The sequence below is a fragment of the Zootoca vivipara genome, chromosome 14, assembly GCF_965207765.1.
Source record: "Zootoca vivipara chromosome 14, rZooViv2.hap1.1, whole genome shotgun sequence".
Lineage (NCBI taxonomy): Eukaryota > Metazoa > Chordata > Lepidosauria > Squamata > Lacertidae > Zootoca > Zootoca vivipara.
Genome location: NC_142597.1, coordinates 31,365,870 through 31,388,772, shown reverse-complemented (window position 1 = coordinate 31,388,772; position 22,903 = coordinate 31,365,870). Strand labels below are relative to the sequence as shown.

The 22,903-nt window shown below is 46.6% G+C and overlaps 2 protein-coding genes across 3 annotated transcripts in view; one reads left to right on the top strand and one right to left on the bottom strand.

Annotated features, from left to right (window-relative positions):
- The window catches only part of GUSB (glucuronidase beta), a 17,743-nt gene extending 9,513 nt beyond the window's left edge, over window positions 1–8,230 (top strand). Inside the window, exons 8-12 of the mRNA XM_035138761.3 lie at window positions 622–768; window positions 2,640–2,724; window positions 3,437–3,613; window positions 4,948–5,083; window positions 6,698–8,230. Of these exons, the coding sequence (XP_034994652.1) occupies window positions 622–768; window positions 2,640–2,724; window positions 3,437–3,613; window positions 4,948–5,083; window positions 6,698–6,876 (724 nt within the window). The 3' untranslated portion in view covers window positions 6,877–8,230. The remainder of the gene's footprint in view (window positions 1–621; window positions 769–2,639; window positions 2,725–3,436; window positions 3,614–4,947; window positions 5,084–6,697) is intronic.
- VKORC1L1 (vitamin K epoxide reductase complex subunit 1L1) lies at window positions 8,153–22,903 on the bottom strand. 2 transcript variants are annotated; one of them, XM_035138763.3, is made up of 3 exons: window positions 22,691–22,903; window positions 15,345–15,454; window positions 8,153–13,661 (listed from the first exon to the last, which is right to left on the bottom strand). In XM_035138763.3, the coding sequence occupies exons 1-3, from the start codon at window positions 22,882–22,884 to the stop codon at window positions 13,435–13,437; spliced, it is 531 nt and encodes a 176-aa protein (XP_034994654.1). In that variant the 5' UTR covers window positions 22,885–22,903; the 3' UTR covers window positions 8,153–13,434. The 2 variants fall into 2 exon arrangements, with proteins under 2 accessions (XP_034994654.1, XP_088514370.1); XM_088658244.1 differs by having other exon boundaries at window positions 13,337–13,661; window positions 22,639–22,903.

Here is a 22,903-nt window from a genome sequence, read left to right as displayed (position 1 = left end):
GCAGCTGGGGAACCCCCAAGGGAAGAAGGCTCAGAGCTCAGGGACTGGCGGTGGAATGGTGGTGAGTGGTCAGCAGAAGATTGGGGAGAGGTGGTGTCAGAAGCTGAAGAGGCAACAGGGTTTAGTGAGCAGGAAGAGCCTGTGGCAGAGAGAAGTCCAGACTCAGAGGCAGAAGCTGAAGCAGGGGAGGAGGGAGGCCAAGAGCCAGAGAGATCTGGCTGGTGAAGTCACGGGTGTCTCCCCCCCCTCCTGCAACAAGCTCCTGTCCCTCCTGGTCTACAACCAGAAGAGGTACGAAGAGGGCGGTGGAGAGATGGGCAATGTGCAGGCGCAGTCTCCGACTGCTTGGAAAAAACCCAAGAGAGGAAGGGACTTAGGCAGCTGGGGGGAGGCAGGGACTTTCAATCCATGAGGCAAGACCTGCTAGAGATGAGTTGCTGCGCTCATTAGGCCTGACACTCCTGTGCGGATCCTGCTTCCGCTAATGAAGAGTTAACTCCAACCTGCATGGTGTGATTTACTGCTGGCTCGATCCTTTCAGAGAAAGAGAAAAAGAGGCAAAAAGTGTGCCTTATGATGAAACCCTTGTCCCCCCCCCCTTTTTGCTGCTCTCCGTTTAAGCATAAACTTTGGCAACAAAAGCCTCCAGCACCACCTCATCGTGATGGAGGAGCTGATCCGCCGCGACAAGAACCGTCCCTCGGTCGTGATGTGGTCAGTGGCCAATGAGCCGGCCTCTTCGCTGGCCCCAGCCGGCTCCTACTTCAAGTGAGTATCTGCCGCACACCGTGCTGTGAAGTTTGTAGCCTGGCACTCAGCCTGCCCAAAGTGAACTCAAGTGTCACATATATTTACCTAGCAAAGGCACCTTTGTTGATTTACTTTTGACGCCAGGTAAAGACTTCTCATTTCCCTCAGCCAGGTTTTCATAGACCTGAGGAGACGTTTGACGTCAGGCAGGCACCTTTGCTGTGCTCTTTTTGCTCCCCAATGAAACATTATTTATCTGGAGAAAACGCCTCCCCAGACCTGTATAAGCTAGGCATGTTGTATTCCTTCTTAGCTACTCTTGATCACCTTTTCAATATTTACAAATACCTGTTTTCAACTGTTTATCCGTTAATTAGAATGTTTCTTTTAGTAAACAACTTAGGGGGGTTGTTTTGTTGTGGTTTTTTTTTTACAGTCAAACGGTACCTCAACCGTTAAATAAATAGATGTTATACAGTGGTACCTCGGTTTATGAACACAATTGGTTCCGGAAGTCTGTTCATAAACTGAAGCGTTCATAAACTGAAGCGAACTTTGCCATTGAAAGTAATGGAAAGTGGATTAATCCATTCCAGACGGGTCCACGGAGTACTCAACCTGAAGCGTACTTAACCCGAAGCATGGGTGTAATCGGTTCCGGAAGTCTGTTCATAAACTGAAGCGTTCATAAACTGAAGCGAACTTTCCCATTGAAAGTAATGGAAAGTGAATTAATCCGTTCCAGATGGGTCTGCGGCGTTCGTAAACAGAGGTTCGTTCATAAACCGAGGTTCCACTGTACATATGTCTGTGTGTTTAACAGTATTGTTAGATGCTTGGAGACCCCCACAGGTACCAAGTGTTTAACAAGTCCAAAATAACAGAGAGGATGGAGGGGACACCCTCTATGAAGAAAGGTTGCAGAGTTTGGGACTTTTTAGTTTAGAGAAAAGGTAAGTCAGAGGCAACATGAGAGGAGTTTATAAAATTACACATGCCATGGGTAATTTTATAGAGAAAAGTTTCTCTCTCTCTCTCTCTCTCTCTCTCTCTCTCTCTCTCTCTCTCTCTCTCTCTCTCAGAACAGTAGAATTTATGGACATCCAAGGAAGCTGAATGTTACGAGGATTCAGGACAGATAAAATAAAGTACTTGCAGCGCATAGTTAAACTATGGAACTCCCTCCCACGAGGCAGGGATGGCTACCAACTTGGAAGGCTTTAAAAGAGGATTAGACAAATTCATGCCTATCCATGGCTGCTAGCTGCAAAGGCCATGCTCTGCCTCCACCGTCGCTGGCAGTAATGTGTCTGAATTCCCGTTGCTACGGTAGAAACCACTGGAGGGGAGAGGGTTCTTGTGCTCTAATCTCGCTTGGCAGTTTCACATTAAGGGCAAAATAAAAATAAAATCCTTCCAGTAGCACCTTAGAGAGCAACCAAGTTTGTCATAGGTATGAGCTTTCGTGTGCATGCACACTTCTTCAGATACCTAAAGAATACCTGCATGCACACTTCTTCAGGTATCTGAAGAAGTGTGCATGCACATGAAAGCTCATACCTATGACAAACTTGGTTGGTCTCTAAGGTGCTACTGGAAGGATTTTTTTATTTTGTTTTGACTGCGTCAGACCAACACGGCTACCTACCTGTAACTCACATTAAGGGCATCTGGTTGGCCACCGTGAGAACAGGATGCTGGACTAGATGGGCCATTGGCCTGATCCAGCAGGCTCTTCCTATGTTCTCAAGTCTTAACAAACTAAAAGTTTGTCACGCAACCATCCAGGTTGCCATGCAGACCCTCAGAAGTGCAGGAGGATGGAATCACATGTGGATGAATTAATTCTGCACAGCGAGAAACAGTTGTGGTTTTGTCTTTGCACGCAGGGAGGTGATCACTCACACCAAAGCCACGGACCCCACGCGCCCAGTCACGTTCATCACAAATGCCAATTACGCTCTAGATCTTGGAGTAAGCACCATCCCTTTGTCTCTGTTGCTTATTTAATGTTATTTAAGGCTGGCTTTCTGCCCTTCCCAAAAAGAACACTTTATGCCGATAATTTATAAGGTGCTCAGCATGGAATATCCAGGCCAAGCGGTGGGGAATCTCCGACCCCCCAGTCCTCATGGAATTATAGAGTCAGAAGGGACTTCAAAGTGTCATCTAGACCAGGGGTCCCCAAACTAAGGCCCGGGGGCCGGATGTGGCCCAATCACCTTCTAAATCCGGCCCGCGGATGGTCCGGGAATCAGCATGTTTTTACATGAGTAGAATGTGTCCTTTTATTTAAAATGCATCTCTGGCTTATTTGTGGGGCATAGGAATTTTTTCATATTTTTTTTTTTTAAATATAGTCCGGCCCCCCACAAGGTCTGGGGGACAATGGACTGGCCCCCTGCTGAAAAAGTTCACTGACCCCTGATCTAGACCAACCCCCTGCAGCCCAGGAATAACTAGCAAGACCTTGATTCCACCTGGATACAGGGCTTGTCTGTTGTTGTGGTCCCTTCCAACTCTGCAATTCTATGGAGCTTATGCAAGAATGAGTTGCTCGCACCCTTCTCCTTCCCCCAGTATGTTCGGGGATGTGGGAAAGGGGGCACAGAGAGAGACAGAGAATGCTTGCCATCTAGCGGGTGCCCCTCAAAATCAGCTAAAAACAAACTTGAATTTTCTGCAGGCCCCTTACGTGGACGTCATCTGCGTAAATAGCTACTTCTCCTGGTACCACGACTCTGGACACCTGGAGGTCATCCGCCTGCAGCTGAACTCTCAGTTTGAGAACTGGTACCAAGCTCACCAGAAGCCCATTATCCAGAGCGAGTATGGAGCAGATGTCATCGCTGGCCTCCACATGGTGAGTCCGGCTCTTCCAAGGCCACTCGCCTGTAGGCAGAAAACATTTCTTTCCAAAGAAGGATGGCAGGCATCTGAGAGGAGAAATGTACTGAGCAGCTGCTTGATGATCTGTGGGTGCTCAGAATGCTCAACACACACACACACACACACACACACACACACACACACACACACACACACACAAAAGATGACTTTGACCCAATAGAGTACTGATACAGTAATAGCCTACTATGCCTTTAAGCAAGTTTCTAGTCCATCACAAACTCTTCAGGCCTCACATTCACAGATATCTAGCCAAGCCAGTGTGTTGTAGTGGGTTAGAGTGTTGGACAAAGAAGCTCACTTGGCCAGGAAGCTCAATGGGTGGCCTTGGGCCAGTCATAGTCTGTGAGCCTGACCTACCTCACAAGGTTGCTGTGAGGATGAAATGGGGAGAGGGTGAACTATGTATGCCACCTTAAGCTCTTTGGAGGAAAGGTGGGATATCAAAGTAAAAATAAGCAAATAAAGGTGGCATTTTAATTAGGATTTTGGAATCCTGATAAGACGAAAGGTGGTTTAAAAGTCAAACGAACAAAAAGTCCTGCCCTCTAGATCAGCAGTGGGAAATTTTGGCCCAGTGGGCCAATCCTTTTTTGATTCATGGGCCAAGTTTGAAAGCTGGGTCAAACTTGTCAATCATCTGAAGTTGACCCATGGGGAGGTGGGGGTAGGGGTCTGCTTTGCCAGCAACCCTCCCCCCCCCCAAGGAACACCCTGGTGAACCTGCACCCAGCAGGACTAAGCTCTCCACTTATCATGAGATAAGTTACTATACAACCTTTAGAAGACATCTGAAGACAGCTTTGTATAGGCAAGTTTTCAATGTTTAATTATGTTTTTGTATATGCTAGAAGCTGCTCAGAGTGGCCGGGGCAACCCAGTCAGATGGGTGAGGTACAAATAATAAAATTATTATTATCAGGTGATGAGCAGAGGGTTCAATCCTGCACTCTGCAGAGTTCCACTTTGTCAGGGTGTTTCCCCCACAGGGAACGTGGTGGAGAGGCAGCAGCTAGCAGGATTGAACCTTGACTCCGCATCCTCATCAGTTGATCGACAGGTGGGCGTTGCTTGGGGAAAGTGGTCTTGCAGGCCAATCTGAGGCCCAGGACCCCCCACCCCTCTAAAGCAACAGAGAGCGAGAGCATTCCACCTTCTGCATGACAGCTACCCGGATATTGGATGGCTGCTCTCATGCATTGCGCAGCCTGCACTGGATCCATGCGCATAAGGGCTCTTCCTTCCCGTTCATCTCACTGTTGAGGCCTTTTCCTTTCCCTATTCCCGCAGGACCCACCTCTCATGTTCTCTGAGGAATACCAGACGGCTGTGCTGAAGGAGTATCATGCTGTCCTAGACCAAAAGAGGAAGGACTATGTGATTGGAGAACTCATCTGGAATTTCGCTGACTTCATGACGGACCAAGGTACTGGCCTCTCAGGTTGAAGTTGCCGTGTCCTCTGCAAACGTCTTCTGCTCCCAAATTTCCTTGGGACTCTGCAACTCATAAATTTAATACTAGGGGATGCTCCCATTGTTCCCTTTGCCTTGCTAACTCCATCTATCGCCTTCCCAAACCTCCTTCGCCCACATCTAGCTCAACCCATTCTCTCCCTCTACACCTGCCTGAACCCTTGTGGTTCTTGACTACCTTTGCTTGTGCCGAAATGTACAAGCCAGCTTCTCTGGTGTGGTGGGAATGGGGCAGGGGCACCCAAGATGGTTGGTGGTAGCGTCTTAGAATTCTTGGCCTTTGCTTCCGGCATCCTGCAGAATCTTCAACAGCAATGAACAAATGCTAGAGTCAGCGCTGCCCCCTGGCGACAGCTCCTCGGAGAGCCAGTGTGGTGTAGTGGTTAAGAGCGGTAGACTCGTAATCCGGGGAACCGGGTTCGTGTCTCCACTCTTCCACATGCAGCTGCTGGGTGACCTTGGGCTAGTCACACTTCTCTGAAGTCTCTCAGCCCCACTCACCTCACAGGGTGTTTGTTGTGGGGGAGGAGGGGAAAGGAGATTGTTAGCCGCTTTGAGACTCCTTCGGGTAGTGATAAAGCGGGATATCAAATCCAAACTCTTCTTCTTCTTAAATCTCTGGAAGCTTTTGACGTTGGTTTGGAGGTACAGTGGTACCTTGGTTGTCGAACGTAATTCATTCTGGAAGGCTGTTCGACCTCCGAGGCGCATTAAAAAACAGAAGCAATTGCTTCTGGGTTTTCGGTGTTTGGGTTCTGAAACTTTTGGTTTCCGAGACGCTGGAAAACTGAGGCTCTGGCAGGGTTCTAGAGTCCTCCCTCCTCATTCCAAAAGCTTAGTTCAGTGTTTCTCAACCAGTGTGCCTCCAGATGTTTTGGGACTACAACTCCCATCATTCCTGACCACTGGTCTTGCTAGCTAGGGATGATGGGAGTTGTAGTCCCAAAACATCTGGAGGCACACTGGTTGAGAAACACTGGCTTAGTTAGTGCTTTCCCCATTTAGAAAGGAGGTGGGAGGGCTCTTGGACCCTGCCAGAGCCTCGTGGGGGGCCCAATTTTAGTCTTGCTCGTACAAGGCAGTGTGTGTGGTCTGCGGGTTCTGTGTCTAAGTACTCTTGCGGCCCACTTGGTATGAAAAGTTGGACTATCCTGCTATAGGCAATGCAAGACGCCAGCTCCCGGGTGTTCAAGAGCTGTTGAGGCAAGAGAACAGACTGCCTGGTGAAGCAGGGGGGGGGTTTATTCACGCAAGGAATTTAAGCAGAGGCTGGACCGCATCTGGCAGGGGTGCATCCTGCACTGGACAGGAAGTGGCCCAGAGATCAGGGACAGGGAACCTGCATGGCCCCTTTGGATGTTGTTGGACTCCAACTCCCATCAGTCCTAGGCAGACAGCTTTGCCAGCACTGAGGGATGATGGGAGTTGGGAGTTTAACAATGTACTGTATGGGAGAGCCATCACAGGTTCCCCATCCTTGGTCTGGATTACCTGCAAGTTCCTTCCGAACTCTACAAATTTGTTGCCGCTGAGCCTTCCCTTTGTAATTTTCTTTCCCATCTTGCAGGCACAACGCGCGTTTTGGGTAACAAGAAAGGTATTTTCACCCGCCAACGGCAACCCAAATCGGCCGCCTTCGTCCTAAGGGAGAGATACTGGAAGCTGGCTGAGGAATGCAGGCCCTTTGCGCGGCCCAATTACCATAATATTGGTTTCCCCCAAACTCAGGCCTCCAACTGCACTTGATTTACGCTGTTACGTTAAGCACAGCAGAAGAAATTCAAGGAGAGGCACTACTGAGCATCCAAATAAGAGACTAAATTTCCGTGACTGTTTTTGCTCCAATGTGTTTTCTTCATGAAAGCAGGGGAGGGACCGCAGTTCTGCTCTTCCGTCTGACAAAGCCAAAGGAACATAAATGAAAACGGGCAAAGATTTTCTTGTAGAACCATAGAATTGTAGAGTTGTGACCCCGAGGGTCATCTAGTCCAACCCCCTGCAATGCAGGAGGAACTTCAAGTAAAGCATCCATGACATTTTCATTTTGAACATGTTTATAGATTCTGGTTTACACAAAGCCAGTGTAGCCTTGTGTAATGATCACCGCAATCTCTTGGGTCTTTTTGACAAGTATGGTGTACAGGTGAAACTCAGAAAATTAGAATATCGTCGAAAAGTGGATTTATTTCAGTAACGCAACTTAAAAGGTGAAACCAATATATGAGATAAGATGCATGACATGCAAAGCAAGATATGTCAAGCCTTTATTTGTTGTAATTGTAATTATTTGTCGTTAGGCGGGTCAATTACAAATGGAATGTAATTAATGAAATGTAAGAGCGATGTTTATTTTAGTATTATTGTAACTATTTGTTTTATTACTGTGGAATTTCCAAAAGAAAGTGTTTGTAAAAATTAAAAGAAAAATAAATAATAATAAGTTGCATTACTGAAATAAATGCACTTTTTGACGATATTCTAATTTTCAGAGTTTCACCTGTATGAGCAAGAAGCTGCTGGATCAGCAGAAACGCTTGTCTAGTTCAGTGGCCAACCGGATGCCTATTCTGGGAAGCCCCTGAGCAGGAGATTAGCACAACAGACACACTCTTCCCACTTGTAATTCACAGCAATTGATAGAGCATAGCTATTGGTGGCCTTAACCACCATGAATTTGTCCAAGTTGGTGGCCATCACTGTTCCATAGTTTAACTATGCAGTGGGTGAAGGAATTATTTTGTCTGTCCTGAATCTTTCAACATTCAGCTTTATTGGATGACCCTATTGAGTGCTAGCATCATATGTGAGGGAGAAAAACTTCTCCCCATTCTTTCTTCACAGTGCATAACTTTATGCACTGTAATACGGACTCTTACTCGCCTTTTCTCTAAACTTAAAAGTCCCACACAAAACTCTGAGGGACTAATAGCTCTCTGCGACTTAAACATCAAGGTATTGGGGGCTTTGCTGGCGAGGGCATGAAACAGCAGCGCGGATTATGAAACAACACTGCAAAGACATCCACAGATAATTTCTACATTTATTTTTGTTTTTTTATACCAAAAAAGTTATGTGCAACAAATAAAACATTCTTACATTATTTACATGGTTTCTGTTTTAATTTCGCATTAGCAAAAAGTGGACCCCAGACCTTAGAATGTCGCAGTCTTAGGTTGAACAGAAAAACGGAACGACTCCAGTTTAGACACGGGTGGCGAGTTCGAAACACATGAAAAAGAAATAATTGTCAGATCAAAACATACGAGACAGAACACACATTGAATATTTAGTCCATGCTTAATACAGGTTTTTTTTAATTTTAAAAAAAGTAACGGAATACTTCAGCTTCCTTAGTTTTGCGAGGGTGTGTTTCAATAGCGTTGGCAGAACAAAGGCCAAAGTATCTTATTTTATTTTTAAATCCAGGTAGGCCAGGAGCTGCTGGCTGAAATCCTAGCTTTCATTTTGGACCAGAGACCACACCGAGCAGCAAGAAAACCCCTTTCAAAAGATGTTCTGATTCTGGGGTGTGCTAACAATATTTCCATAAGCAGCGGACCTTTATAGAAACACCCACCCACCCCAGGCTACAGATTTCTCCCATCGTTCGCCAATCGCCCTTTGCCAACCTCATGCTCTCTAGATGTTTTGGAAACCCCTCCCCCCCCATCTCTCACCAGCTCCCTCCAGACGAGGTTGGCGAAGGCGGCACAAAAGGAACATGAACACGTCAGTTCATCCATCTGGATCAAAACCTTGAAGGGGTGAGTGGAAGCTGGATTGTTGCCTGCCTCAAATAATACGCCTTCATTCAAAATTACCCCAACAAGCTCCTGGACGCAACAGCTCCCCCTTATTCTACTGTGAAGGGTCCCATGTGTAATACAAAAATGGGTTTCTCCAACCCACAAGGGCTTCCTGTCTCCCATCCTCCACTAAGCAAAAAGCTGCCTGCTCCCTGTCTGCAGGATGACTTGGACATGCCACACTCGATTTTTGAGGCCGTTTGGCCACAGTTTTCAGGGGTTGGGTTGGAATGACAGGTGAGGGAGGAGAATGAGGTTGGGCTCCAGAAAGTCTGGCTTCCCCGCACATAGGGATAATACGAACCTGAACCTTTAAATCACTGAAAGAAACGAAGCATTTCTCTGTTTCTCTCTGGCATAAAACGAGGCAGCTTGGACAACCAGATGCAACTGGCCAAGCATGGTTTTGTAAAAAGACAGGATTTTGGTAGGTGCATGAAAAGGGGGGGGGGGCAAGGGTCCTCTCTCCTACATAGGTCCATGAAGTCTGCTGACCTCAAGAGAAAATCATATGGGCAAGTTGCATGGGGCACCACCATGTTGCATCCTGCACCCAAGCTGTTTTTTTGCATGGCTGGTCCTATCTGGGTATCACAACAACACATATGGGGGGAGCTGGCTGGGGCTTTTGGGGGGTCCCAAAGGAGAAGGGTCGTCGTCCCCCCGGGTGATGGGATGGGGGGGGGAGGAGTTGGATGGGCTCTTCTGCAGCTACAACTTAACTGCCAGGTGCCCCAGGTGGCTGTTACGCAGCGGTAAAGACAAACCAGGCTGGGAACATCTGTGATGCACAGAGCCTGTGAAGAACACTTAACAAAACGGAGGGTTTCTCTCCATCGGGGACAAAATGAAGGGGGAGGGATGAAGTCAACACTCAAGGTTTGATTTTGCAATTCAAGGTCAGCAGGCAGAGCAGGCCAAATTGTGTGGGAGCAATGAGGCTTGCTGGCCCCGGAAAGCAAGAAAAGGCTGGTCCCGCGATGCAGGGAGAACACAAGCCGGGGAAGGAAACACAAAGGCTGAGGTTAAAATCGTGTACAAATGGAACTCTTCTCCTTGACCGAAGGTTCAAGGAAAGCAAAGCCTTCTCTCACCCACAGATATGTTAAGAAATAACAATAATCAATAAATAAACCCTTACATTTCATCATTACAAGAATTTTTTTTTAAAAAAAATCTTTCAGAGCAAGGGCAAAAAAAAAAAAACCTATACCGCCAACAAATTTCAAGACAAGCTTCAGTTTTACTCTTGTTAACACAAGATGTCTTTTGAGAAACTTTTCCCCACCCTGACGAAGACAACAAGCAGTTATTAGTGTTGTTTCTTTCTTTTATACAGTGCATGTATGCATATATGTGTATATATATACATAAATATATACATATATATATACACAGACACACATATACTCAAATACATATGACCATATGACCAGGCTTCCACTGCCACCCTCTTGTGCTCGGTTGTGGTCCCTTGTGAGAAGCAGACTGTTCATTTGGCAGGCTTTAAAAATACTGTCAAAAAAGACCATCGGGGGCAGATGCCGATCCCACTGAAAACACACTGCGTTTTTCACAAGACACAAGAGGATTTCATTCTAACACCTTAATCTTAGTTGTGGTGCTGTTGTTGTTTAAAAGGGAGAACGGTACATCAAAACGAGGACTTCTTACACAGACGCACGAGAAGTATTTAGACACAGACTGTATGGAATTTTCTAGAAAGAGGTTCTTTGAAGAACGTTTTCAGCCCTCTCTGATATGAAGGCAGGAAAGAGCCTGCACTGCACTGGGAGTGGGCGGTGGGAATAGCACAAGGCTATCCTTTTGGCATCACACGCTTAGGAGAACAGGGACCTCTCTGTTTCTCTTGGGATTGGTTAGATACATTCAGATCTGCCCCAAGACATTTCACTGTCCTGTGCGACCCAGGATGGGCACTGCGAGATGTCTAGGAAACAAGGCCGGGTGCCAGTGCTCTGATCACATGCCGCTGAGCTCAATAAACCCACTACCCTTAATACTTTTGCACAAGTGTGCGCAGGCACGCACACCCAAAGCAACTGCGGAGTGGAGATGAAGCATAGTTGTGAATATATCAATTCCACAGGCTAACTCGTACGGGAGCCATCCTGAGAAGCCTCCATGTGACTGTAGCAGCTGTGTGGTTCCAACAGGGGCTACAGTCACCCACAGAGACTGCCCTTCCAAACCCTCCTTAGCACCGCTACCACACACACACTCTCTCTCCAGAAACACCTGCCTTCTTGCTGCCTTTACGAGAACAAAGTGGCAACCTCATTTTCCACCACTGCAGGAAGCTGCCCGGGGTGGGGGTGGGGGTAGGAAAGACAGTAGCTCTTCCCAAAAGGGATCTTTTGAGTATGGCGGCTGCGTCAAGACTGGAAGCTGCTCCTGCCTTCCTGGATTTCGAGCCCTGCAAAACGGTCCATTTGCGGGCTCCTGCCTTCCTAACAAAACTGGCCGGGCAAAGCCTCCACATTTAGGTAATGTAGTGTGGGAAGGAAGGGCAGGTAGCCTCCTCCCTCCAGGAGACGCTCCGGCACAAAGAGCAGAAGCCAGTCGCAGGGACTGCGGAGCTCACACTGCTGCACTTGTCAGCAGCGGGCACCAAGCATTGACTTGGCCGAAAAGACCAGTTTTGGGGGGTGGCCGGAGAACTGAACTGGCATTCCTGCCTCCTCCAACGGGCTTCATAGGAATGTCCTTGGAAGGCCTTCACAGCAGCCTAGTGCCTTCCCCTGGGCGCTTTCGGACTACAACTCTCATCAACCATAGTCCAAACCATGAGGTTGGCCAAAGTGATCACAGGAGGAACCCATCTGAGGTGCTTGGTTATGTGGGAAGAGAAACACTTTCTACATACTGCAAAGGTTTGTTTCATATATATTATATATATCTCACGAACACTTCTGCCTGCCAATTTCAAACCCCTCCAAACCCTTGGCCCAATATTTGGTTTTTTTCTTTCTTTCTTTTTTTAAGGACAGAAGGCACTTTTTTAAAAAAGGAAAAAGAAACACTGCATTTCAGGACGCCATGGAATGAAGGAAAATAACCCACAGTGATGCGCTCTTTTGCTTGAACGTACAGTTTCCAACAAGAACCGTTACGGAATCCTAAGCCATCCCTTTCAACAGAGCCTGTTCATTTCGCCTGCCCATTTTCTTTTAACACAATCCCTACGCCTCCTACCCCTCATCTCAGGAGCAGGGGAAGAGTTCAATATCCACCCAAAACTTCACTCCCAATTTTGTATAAAAGGATCCGGGACCACTAGGTCTCTACAAAGTTTGTCACAATCATTTTATGCGCCAGCCTCGTTGAAACAAAGGGAAACCGCCCAGGGGAAACTAAGTGCCCTTGGACATTGCCCTCCATTGCATTCCGGCTTGCATAAGACTTCAGTGCATCAGTTTGCCAGTAAGTCACTGGGATCCAGTGTAACGTTGTAATTCTACGCAGCAGCTTGAAATATACCTCAAACCAGTAATACTGTTTGGCCGCCTGACATCAATTTGGAGCGCAAGGTCGGCTCTCCCCCTTTTCTACAGGTTGCCTATTTGAGAAGATGGCTCTCCCAATGCCACGACCCTCCATTCCCCCAGGCCAAACCCTTCTTAGTGTCCTCCCAGGAGATCTTTCGTCAGCCACGACAAACAGCTCACGTGTTGCACAGGAACCTGTATTAAGTCCTGCCGCTGTCTGAAGACCTGCACAACTGGCCGCATCAAATTCCATTTTCGTGTCCAAAGAAAAAGAAGGAAGAAGGAATCTCAACTAATTCTCCCTCGTTGCAACAGTTTTCTCCAGAGAGATGGGCTCATTTCATCCTCCATTAAAAAATAAAACATCCCAACGAGAATTGGAAGGTTCTTCAAGTTGCTAAGCTTCTGAACAAAAACCGGTTTGAGCCGTGATAAGCTTCTGGTTTCACACGGACGCTGCCCAGCGCTTCTGAGCCTTATGTACAATGTTGCAGTGAGTCTTCTAAGTGAAACCCCCTTAGCTACAAATACACATAATGTAAACAGCAACATTTCCGTACGGTACCTCTAAAGTCTAGAATAAAGTTATCATGATCTTCTGTTAAAGACTCCCAAAACTGAATTGACACATAGAATGCAGGGGCTTCCTAGCAAGTGTTACCAACCTGAAATATTGGGGGAGGAGGACAGATTAGGTGGGTGCAACGAATCTGCAGCTAAGAACTCCTTCAGCGTAGAGTTAAAGCTGGTCTTTGATTGGGTTAGGACTTCCACCGGTGCCACCTTGAATTCATTGGACAGAAGTTACCACGGAGCCCGGTTCTTTTCCATTCACTGTCATTAAACCAGTGACGATCCTTGGGGTAAAGCATCTGATATGGAGAAGAAAAATAACAACAACAAAAACCTTCTTTTACTGTGAAATAAACTCGAAACGGAAGTCGGGTCTTCAGACTGTCAGTCAAAAAGTTTTCATGGGGGGTGTGGGGTTAATCCTGTTTGGGCGGGAGTTGCCGCTTCCAGGCTTCGTTCAAGTAAACTAGTCGTTTGTAGTTGATGATAAAGAGAATGAAGTTCAGCAAGTACGTGACAACGCAGATAATGCAGAATTCCTTCAGGACAAAGTACAGAATGTAGGCCAGGTACAAGGATCCTATTACCGACACTATGGAAGACATCATGAGGACTAGCGCCGCTACCGCACTTGCCGTCATACCTGGAAAAGACAAAGCAGTTACTTGGCACAGTTTTGCCCAACACAGCCCAGCCGAGCCATTCCTATTTCTCATTTTTTAAAAGACACGTTTAATATACCATTCAAAGTATATTAAAGTAGACTTGGAAAGATGGAGCAGCAGCACCTACACTTTGGAACTCCCTGCCTATTGATATCAGGCAGGTGCTTTCACCTGACTCTTTTCGGCAGCTGCTAAAAGCATTTTTGTTTAGGCAAGCCTACCCAGATGTCTAGAAAATTGATGCAGGTTTTAAAAACTGATGCAAGGTTTTTGTTTTGCTATTTTAACTTTTTGAATGTCTTCAATTATTTTGGTTAGTTTTTCCTTAGTGATAATTTTATTGTTTTATCTTTTTTTGTAAACTGCTTTGTGGTTTTACTACAATCAAGTGGTGTACTGTATCAATTTTTTGAAACAAGTAGGTCAGTCACCGCAGCACTAACAGACCGCCCACTGTCAGGCAGAGAAACAGGATTTGTTCAAGGATTTCTGCTTTCTTTAAATGCTTAAAGCCTCAGAGGTTACGAGCTCCAAGCCCTGGTGCCGATGTTAAGTCTGCTCCATCTTACTCGAATCATGGAAACTGGCTGTAAAAAGTAGTAAGGCTCAGAAGGCCTTCAAGGGGAATTAGATAAACTCATGAAGGAAGAAGCAGGGGCCTGTCCTCAGCTAGTCCCCCCAAAAAGGTACTTCACAATGCTGCCCACCACCAAAATATCAAAGACCACCAATTACCATAACACTTCAGTTGAGGCTCCCGGGATATCCAGCGAGGAAATTTAATGCACAGCACCTTTGCAGAGAAGGTGTGCAAGTCCTTCCTCTGTTACATTATGCAGCGCCAACACCGGGCACAGCATTTTAAAGCGGATGCAAGCACAGAGTGGTCACTGCCACAAGAAGCTGACAACCTGAAGTTTGACAGCTGGGAGAGCAGGAACAGCAGGAGTGGGGAGGGTGGGAGGAAAGGAAGGGTTAATGAGAGCAAATGCTGCAAAACACCCACTCAGGCTTGCAAAGAAGCCCCATCAAAGTTATACTGACTCCAAGGATTTGCAACCTGCCGGGAGCCTGGAAACAAGAAGGGCCAGCTTCCTTCTGAGTTACAGCCTGGTTTTGTCTGGAATGGATTCCACCTCACCAAAGGCACCAGGTGAGTGGCTATTTGCAAGCCTATGCATTCACTGAAAATATGGTTTTTGATTATCTCATAGCTGCCAAGTTTTCCCTTTTCTCGCGAGGAAGCCTATTCAGCATAAGGGAAAATCCCTTAAAATAAGGGATAACTTGGCAGCTATGTTATCTGGAGGAAGGGAGTTTGGGGAGGATGGTTGCCGCCACATTCCCCATCAGTTGTGATGCAGCTGAGACATTTTCCCCAGCCCTGAACATGGCTGACAACTAACAAATGTGTGTTAATTTTGATGGCTGGGAATTGGCTATTCTTTCCAGCTCTGCTTTAGAATTGTCGGTGTTACTGTGGTTAAGGACTATGAGCTGCTGACCTGCTTGTTCAGACCATGGAATGGGAAAGGCAGTTCAGTGAGGATACAGGATGCAGCTGTACCAGGAAGCAAGTTTATTCAGCAGAAGGTGTGTGACCCTGAGCACCACAGACAAAAGATAATGGAAAATGGAGGGAGGGAAGTTTTGACACTTACCAAGTAACATTTGTAGAACATAGAACACAAGACCGAAGACGCTGTTCGGTTGATTTATTGCACTGTCTTTTCCAAAAATGGAACCCAGCAGGCCAAAACCTCGACCCCATCTGAAAGACAGTGGAGCAGTTAGTCTGCGTTGCATGAATCAGATTATTTTGCGCCTCCTACAGTAAGACAGGCGAGTGGGAAAGGAGGCGTTGCACACACAGCTCGGCCATACACATACAACACAACAGAGAAGACTGGAATCATTTGATTTGGAAGCTGCAAATTATAGTGCAAAATGCTGTGGCATGATCGCTGACAGCATGGAACACCTGTGATCAAAGATCTGCACTGGCTACCAATTTGCTAGGTGCCACTATTAGCATATAAAGCCCGTAACAACTTGGGAACCATTTACCCACCATTTAGTCAGCGGAAATGGCCCTGTTACAGTTGCCACATAATACCCGTTCCACATTCATAAGAAGTCAACTTTTTAGTGTGGCAGCACCTCCACTTTATGTTGTGATCTGCAGAGGAAGGGCGGTATACAAATTTAATAAATAAAACAAATAAATACATTCTGGAACTCCCCGTTTATTGACATCGGGCAGGCACCTTCGCTGCACTCTTTTCAGCACCTGCTAAAAACATTCTTGTTTAGACAAGGCCACGCAGATCTTCAGAAAGTTGAGGTGAGTTTTAATCTATCATTATTTTAACTTTGTGAAAGCTTTCAATTATTGCCATTAATTTTTCTTATGAATTTTATTGTATCTTTTTTGTAAACCACTTAAGAGGGTTCCCCCTCCCCTACAGTCAAGCGGTGTATAAATTTTATGAAATAAATAAAACTATGAAATAAGCGCTTCCCTTTCATCTAGTGGCTGGCTTTGAGGGTGAAATATTCTGATGTTTAGCTGGTGATATATCACGAAGTTGAAAACCAGATATTGCCTAACAAAGACTGACTTCACTGCTTTGTCAACCTCATTTCTCCCAGTGGTTTAAGCATATTAAAACCATGACCTCACAGTTTAATTTCTGACCATGATTCCAGACAAGCCGAGGAAGGCTTTCTGCAGCATTAGGAATGCAGGCAGTGCCCTCAACAGCCCTTGAGGGCCGCTATAAAAAGGGCTCATTTGTGTTCAAACAAGTGCGGTGACTCGTGAGCCTTCAGCTTCATACCACCGCTAAACAGAACCTTTTACACAAACCTCAAAGAGAAACTGCTCCTGCTGATCCTTGCCAGGATGCTCTGTGGCTCCTCTGCTCAGTAATTAAATTTGTTACGGGATAATAAAGGATTTGGGGATTAGTAAGGCCATAAACTTGCTGTGTTGTTTCCATCGCTACTGGAACGGTGGGTCTTCTGTCAGTTGCTCTCTTTAATTTTTCTGCTTTACTAGTTTTTGATGGTTTTTGGATTGGAGTTTTTTTGTGGTTGTTTTGTTTTGGTTTTACATCAGATGAAATGTAACTTGCCCTTAAAAGAATCACTCAGGTTTCAGATAAGCAACACCAGTTATTAGCAAGTCCTTGCTACACTATACTGTAGTGCAGCCAGTGAGACCATGAATGGGCCATGCACGCATTCGAGTTTGTTAAATTGGGCAGGGCCGGCAAGGGGGTTCATAAGAACATAAGAAGAGCCGGCTGAATCAGGCCAATGACCCATCTCATCCAGGGACCCTCTTCTCACACTGACCAATCAGGTGCCAAACCCGCAAGCAGGATTTGAGCGTAACAGCACTCCCCCATCCTGGAGTTTCCAGCAACTTGTATTCAGGAGAATTGGTGCCTTCAACTGTGGATGCAGAGCAGAGCCATCCTGGCTAGTAGCCCTCTCCCTGCAATGAATTGCTCTAATCCTGTTTTAATGCCATCGAAAGCGGGGGGTGAGTTCAAGACTGTATCAAAGTTCTACTCAGGGGAGACCTATTGAAATTAGTGGCTCTACATTCACCACTTCTATTAACTCCAGTAGCTCTGTGACTAAAACTGGATACGACCCTTGGCCCTCCACTGCTGCCTGAGCTGGTCTTGAGGATAAGGATCCTGCGGCAATCCGCTAGACTGTATTGCTATCCCACTGGTGCACATTGTACATATGTGTTCAGGCCAGATTCCATCAAATTTACTGAGTGTCCAGCTACATTCCAAGCTTGCATGCATAGAGGATGATTGGGATCAGAAGGTGCCCTGGAGTGAGGATGCAACATAAAGTGCTGCAGCTTGGTGGTAGAGCACCTGCTTTGCAGGTTTCAATGGAGGAGATAAAAGTTACTAGCCATGATGTGTCTCTGAATACTGGTGGCTAAGAATCACAAACCATGGAGGGTGGTGTTGCAGTCAGGTCCTGCCTGCAGACTCCCCACTGAGGCATCCGGCTGCCTGCTGTGGGAACAATACGCTGGACTAATACGCCCCTTTTGGCCTGATCCAGCTGTAGGGCTTTTCTTAGGTTCCAAGTGAATGAGTGCCTAACTTTAAGGAAGGCTTCCTGTACAAGGTAAGGATTTTCTCACACTCCCATTTAAATTTCACCCACATTACCCAATTCCAAACCATGCCAATTCCAAACCCAATTCCAAACCATGATGTGTTGGGGGGGGGAATCTTCTAAAACATTTCACAACTTCAGAAAACATTTCACCTACAGAAGGTACGACTGCTGGCAAATATTTCAGGAGAATGTGCATGGAGCTGCCAAGGTTAAACACCTGACACACACACACACACACACACACACACCAGAAATTCCATATGTGATTAATGCAAAGTCCACCAACTTCAATTGTAGCAAAGGGCCGAAAACAATCACTTGCCTGGTCCCCTATGATGAACAGTCTCATCTCTAGGCCACCACGCAGAGACAGCTTGGCTCCTTTTAAGCCCACAAATGGCTAACATACAGCATGTGTGGAGAGGAAGGCTAGTAACTTTCCTACACTTACACCTGCTAGGTTGACCTCCTTTTTTCCAGCAAGTATCCAGCTTTACCTTGAACATAGTGGAGTTGGCAGCAATTCAGGCAGTATTTTTTAAGGTCCCATACAGTACTTCTACAGTTTAATTGTGAAACCTTGTATGTTTAAATCTAGCACACCTGCTCTGGGAGCCAGCTTCCAAATAATCATTTAAAAAGGATTGATTTTCCAGGAACTGGGCAGAAGACACGACACGAAAAATTCCACTGTTTCTAGAAAATGACACACCTGGGTCTTCTCCAGTCCCAAATGAGAAGCAAGACATCTTTGTGTGCCATCTGAAAAAGTTGGAGGGGGATTCTGAACAGAAGACCTCCTTACACAGTATAATGAAGGAGGACTTAAGAAATAGATAAATCAAGCATTCCTTCTGGTTTTCCAGTCTCCAGATTACTGATTCCCTTTAGTTGTGCCATATTGCTGCTAATTATTACCAGGGCATCAAATTTCAGATCTGGCTGCAATTAAGGTGAAAAGAAGAATGATATTTGTCCAGCAGGGCACAAGATCTCCTGCTTGGCTCTGCCAGAGGAGCATAGCTTGACCTGTGACCCCTGCAATGTTCAGGGAGTTCCCTTGCAGGAGCAACAATGTGCTTCAAACACATCAGCTAATGAGATGAATGAAAATGTTCATTCTTGGGGTGGGTGTTGGGACAATAGTGACACAGCAAACTGCCTTATGTCGAGTCACACCTCTGGTCCATCCAGCTCAGTACTGTCAACAACGACTGGCATTTCAAGTTAGGTGTTTTCCCAGGTCTACCTGGAAGTGCTGGGGATTGAGCCTGGGACCTTCTGCGTGCAAAGCAGATGCTCCATCCCTGTGTTATGGCCCTTCCTCAGAGCCTGTATCTTTGCCAAGCTATATCATAGAATAGTAGTTGGAAGGGACCCTGAGGATCATCTAGTCCAACCCCCTGCAATGCAGGAATATGCAGCTGTCCCAGATGGGGGATTGAACCTGCGATCTGGCATGATCAGCATCGTGCTCTAACCAACTGAGCTGTTCTTCCTCCAGTCTGCTATCTTCTCTTTTGTTTCAGCCACATCCCAGCTGTCTTTAGATGTGCTTGCTGGGCCAGCCCCTGACCTGGCAGTGCTCTAGCTTTCAACTGACCCTCTGGGTGGACTCTACATTGTCCTGCATGCCAAGCTAATCCAACTGTGCCAAGACTCACTCTATCAGTTGTCTACTGGCCAACTATGAGAAACAACAGCTAGGAATCAAGCAATACTCAATAAGTAGGGCAGCAGGGAAAGATGTGACGGGAAAAGAGGCAGGAGAGGTCAATCAGAAAGGTCAGGAAGCCTAGCAAATAGGAGAGGTCATCATGGCAATGGGTTGGGAAACTCAGTTCAAAGTATAACTAAAAAGATAAAACAGCACACTATTGTTAAGGAGTGGAGAAAATATGACGCTTTCCCAGCTTTTACTTGAGGGATTTGTTCGACTAAACAAACCACAGGGTCCCTACCCTGTACCAACAGGAATGAGCTGTCAATCCAGCCTCCACACAACACAGGCAAAAAAAACCTAGCTGCTGCCTGCCAAACTATCAGCAAGTCAACATGATAAATAGCAACAGCGCAAAACTGAGACTTTCTGAGGCTGCTAGTGTACTGATGAAAATCTTTCACACAAATAAGATTTCCTCGGGGATTTTATGATGTTTAGTAAGCCTCTTGTCTGACAACACTCCCCATTACCATAAGACAGACACAGGGCTTTAAAACCAAGTTGCACAGGCTATGTCTTTTTTAAAAAAAGTGAATCTATTTCACTGAATTTCTCAAAATGTGGTGAAAACTGTATCTGAATATTGCAAAATCTATAGCATGTCTGATAAAAGTCCATGGTATTAGGGAACATGCACAAAACTTCTGGCTCTAAGAAGTGGATCACAATTCCCTATGAAAGCACAAGGAATTTACAAAATCTTTTTGAAAAGGATTAAAGTATTATGACACCAAGCAAGCCAGCACTGTGGCAAAATGCAGAGTGTCAATATACAGTAATGCACCGGACTTTGGTGCAGAACCTGGGGTAGATCTGCATAAAATAGGAAAAACCACTCGCCTGCAAAAGTATGTACTAGCCTGGGGGAGGAGGCCCTGGAAAGCTCTGTTCTGCTTGCACTGGCCCATTGCATAGTTGTGCTTCCCAATGGGAGGCGAGTCAAAGCGCACTGTCCCTCTTCCTCCCATCTGCTCACTGAAAATCACCCACATATAGCTCCTTGTGATCTCCAAGAGAGCCAAAGGCTTAACAATGCCTCAATCTGCCCTGAACTGGGGCCTCTTTCACCAGTGGAGACCAAGATAGAACTGAGTTCTCTTACTATTGGGTAGGAAATGCTGGTGTAGGAACACAGACTGCATCTGCATAATAAACAAGGTTCTTTGACATTATCTGAATAAGTGCATTTAATTCATCCCTCAATTTGACAAGCTCCTATCTCCGTGTTGCTTGCACAAACCCACACTCCACAATAAACCTTTCCAACCTTACCTCCCAAACATTTCCCGCACCCAACCTCACCCCACCTGCTAGCTTCTGAGACACCATGCAAGTTCCGGCTTTAACAATGATACACATGGTTACTGCGGAACTTGGTCTCAGTCCAAATAAATCTGTCAGCTGACACCTCCTGCTTCCTCCCCACAGCCTAATTTCTGTCAACGGTCACTCAGTCCATCCAGTGAGGCCTGCTGGATGTTGCCTGTCATGACATTCTAAACCCACACAGTAGATCAAAGCCGAAATCAAAACAGTCCAAGACACACACCCGTCAGCTAACACAGCCTCACCCATTTTTTTTCCTTCTCTGCTTCCACCCTGCACTCATTCACTGCCACTCCCTCTCCTACTCAAAAATGTTGCTCAACACATACAGATTCCTGGCATGCACAGCTCTTATCCTGGAGCCCAAGCCTCTTTGCAAAAGAATTTCTTCCAAGGGTCAGGAGAGAAAACAAGTGGCTACATTCAGCCAACGGTCTAGATCTAGAACACTTGTTCAAATACAACAACCCGAACACACAGAGAGCCTTCCCTCTCCTCCTCACTCTCTGCTGGAGAAAGTTCCCAAACAGGTCCAACACATCTTGGTTCAGTAACTGAATCTTCCAACATTTGAAGCCTTTTATCTCACTCTTTAGTTAAAAAAGGCTCCCATAATTAATTACAAATATCAGTAAAGTAGATCAGAAGAACTACAAAGACCAGTCCCTGTCCTCAGGTTAAAAGTTTTATCAATTTACTTAAGTTCCTCCACAAAAAGCACACCCTAAAACCACTCCCTGTAGGACAGAAACTCTTCATGCTAATCTTAGGGGTTATTTGACTATAATGTGGCTGCAGATTTGTCACCAAATGACCTCAGCAGAAATTCCAGAATGCAACACACTATTTAGGTGTTAGCAGATATTGTTCATCTTATGGAAAGCTACACCCACTCTGACTGGGTATTTTACTCTTCTGACAGCTTCTCTTCTTCCTATGTGATATGTACAGTATCCTCTCTCATGTACACAGGTGGCCTTTTGGCCTCACACTCTTGTAATATTTATCTTCCCTAAACTGTCTCTGTGTCTGGTAACTAAGACCACTTCACATATCTGATGAAGCACACTCTTGACCACAAAACCTCTCCCACAATATCCTATGATGAGCTAGAGCTCTTAGGTAGAACAGTAGTGACCAAGATTTGCTCCAAGACCTGTCAGCTGCAATCCTGTACGGTAGGTAGACTGGTCAGCATTAATCACCCCCATAGGGCAGTTATATAGTGGTGAGTCCCAATATTTTTTATTTACTTATTGCAGTTATTTTCCACCTTCTTCTTCAAGGCGCTCAAGGTGCCATAAATGGTTCCCCCTCTCCTCATTTAATCCCCACGCCAACCCTGTTAGGTAGGCCAGGCTGAGAGGCAGTGACTGGCACCCAAGGTCACACAATGAGCTTCATGGCCGAGTTGAGACGCGGACCCTGGTCTCCCAGTCCGACCCTCTACCCACAGCTAACTCCTCCCACTCTTTTATCACCCAAATTCATTGATGTTATCAGTCCCCCTTAAGTATGGGCAGAATGGGAACTGCACCCTCTGCACCTGCCCAGCAAGACCCGAAACCACCCAAGAAGGTGGAAGCAGCAGGAGATACGCGTCGGGGCATTACTGGCGAGAGAGAAGGGGCAGGGGCAGTCTGTACATGCTCAGGGACCCTTCCGCACCGTGGAGGGAAATAACTCAGGCCACCTCAGGTCCTCGCGGGGGGGGGGGCGGGGGAGTAAGTCAGACGCGCTCTGCACACCTTCGGGGACACCCTCTCCCCCCGAGCGGGTCTCCTCCCCGGCCCGCCTGACCTGGAGGCGATGGCGGCGGAGCAGCGGACGCGGTCGCTAAGGTCGCAGAGGGCCCGGTAGTGGAGGTCGCGGCCCTTCTCACGCTCCAGGTGGCAGGCGTAGAGCGAGAGGGCGATGCCGGCCAGGCACACGGCATAGCGGGCCACCCGCTCCCAGCGCGGCACCGAGACTCGCAGGAGGACGGGCGCCGCCATCTTAGCCCAGCCCTCGCCT

Bases quoted from the DNA above. Each gene is read 5' to 3' on its own strand.
- VKORC1L1 (XM_088658244.1), bottom strand. From the start codon at position 22,884: ATGGCGGCGCCCGTCCTCCTGCGAGTCTCGGTGCCGCGCTGGGAGCGG. The intron at 15,455-22,638 runs GTGTGCAGAGCG...ACTGTCTTTCAG, and splicing joins GGGAGAGGGTGTCCCCGAAG to ATGGGGTCGAGGTTTTGGCC. The intron at 13,662-15,344 runs GTAAGTGTCAAA...TGTCTTTTCCAG, and splicing joins TGTTCTACAAATGTTACTTG to GTATGACGGCAAGTGCGGTA.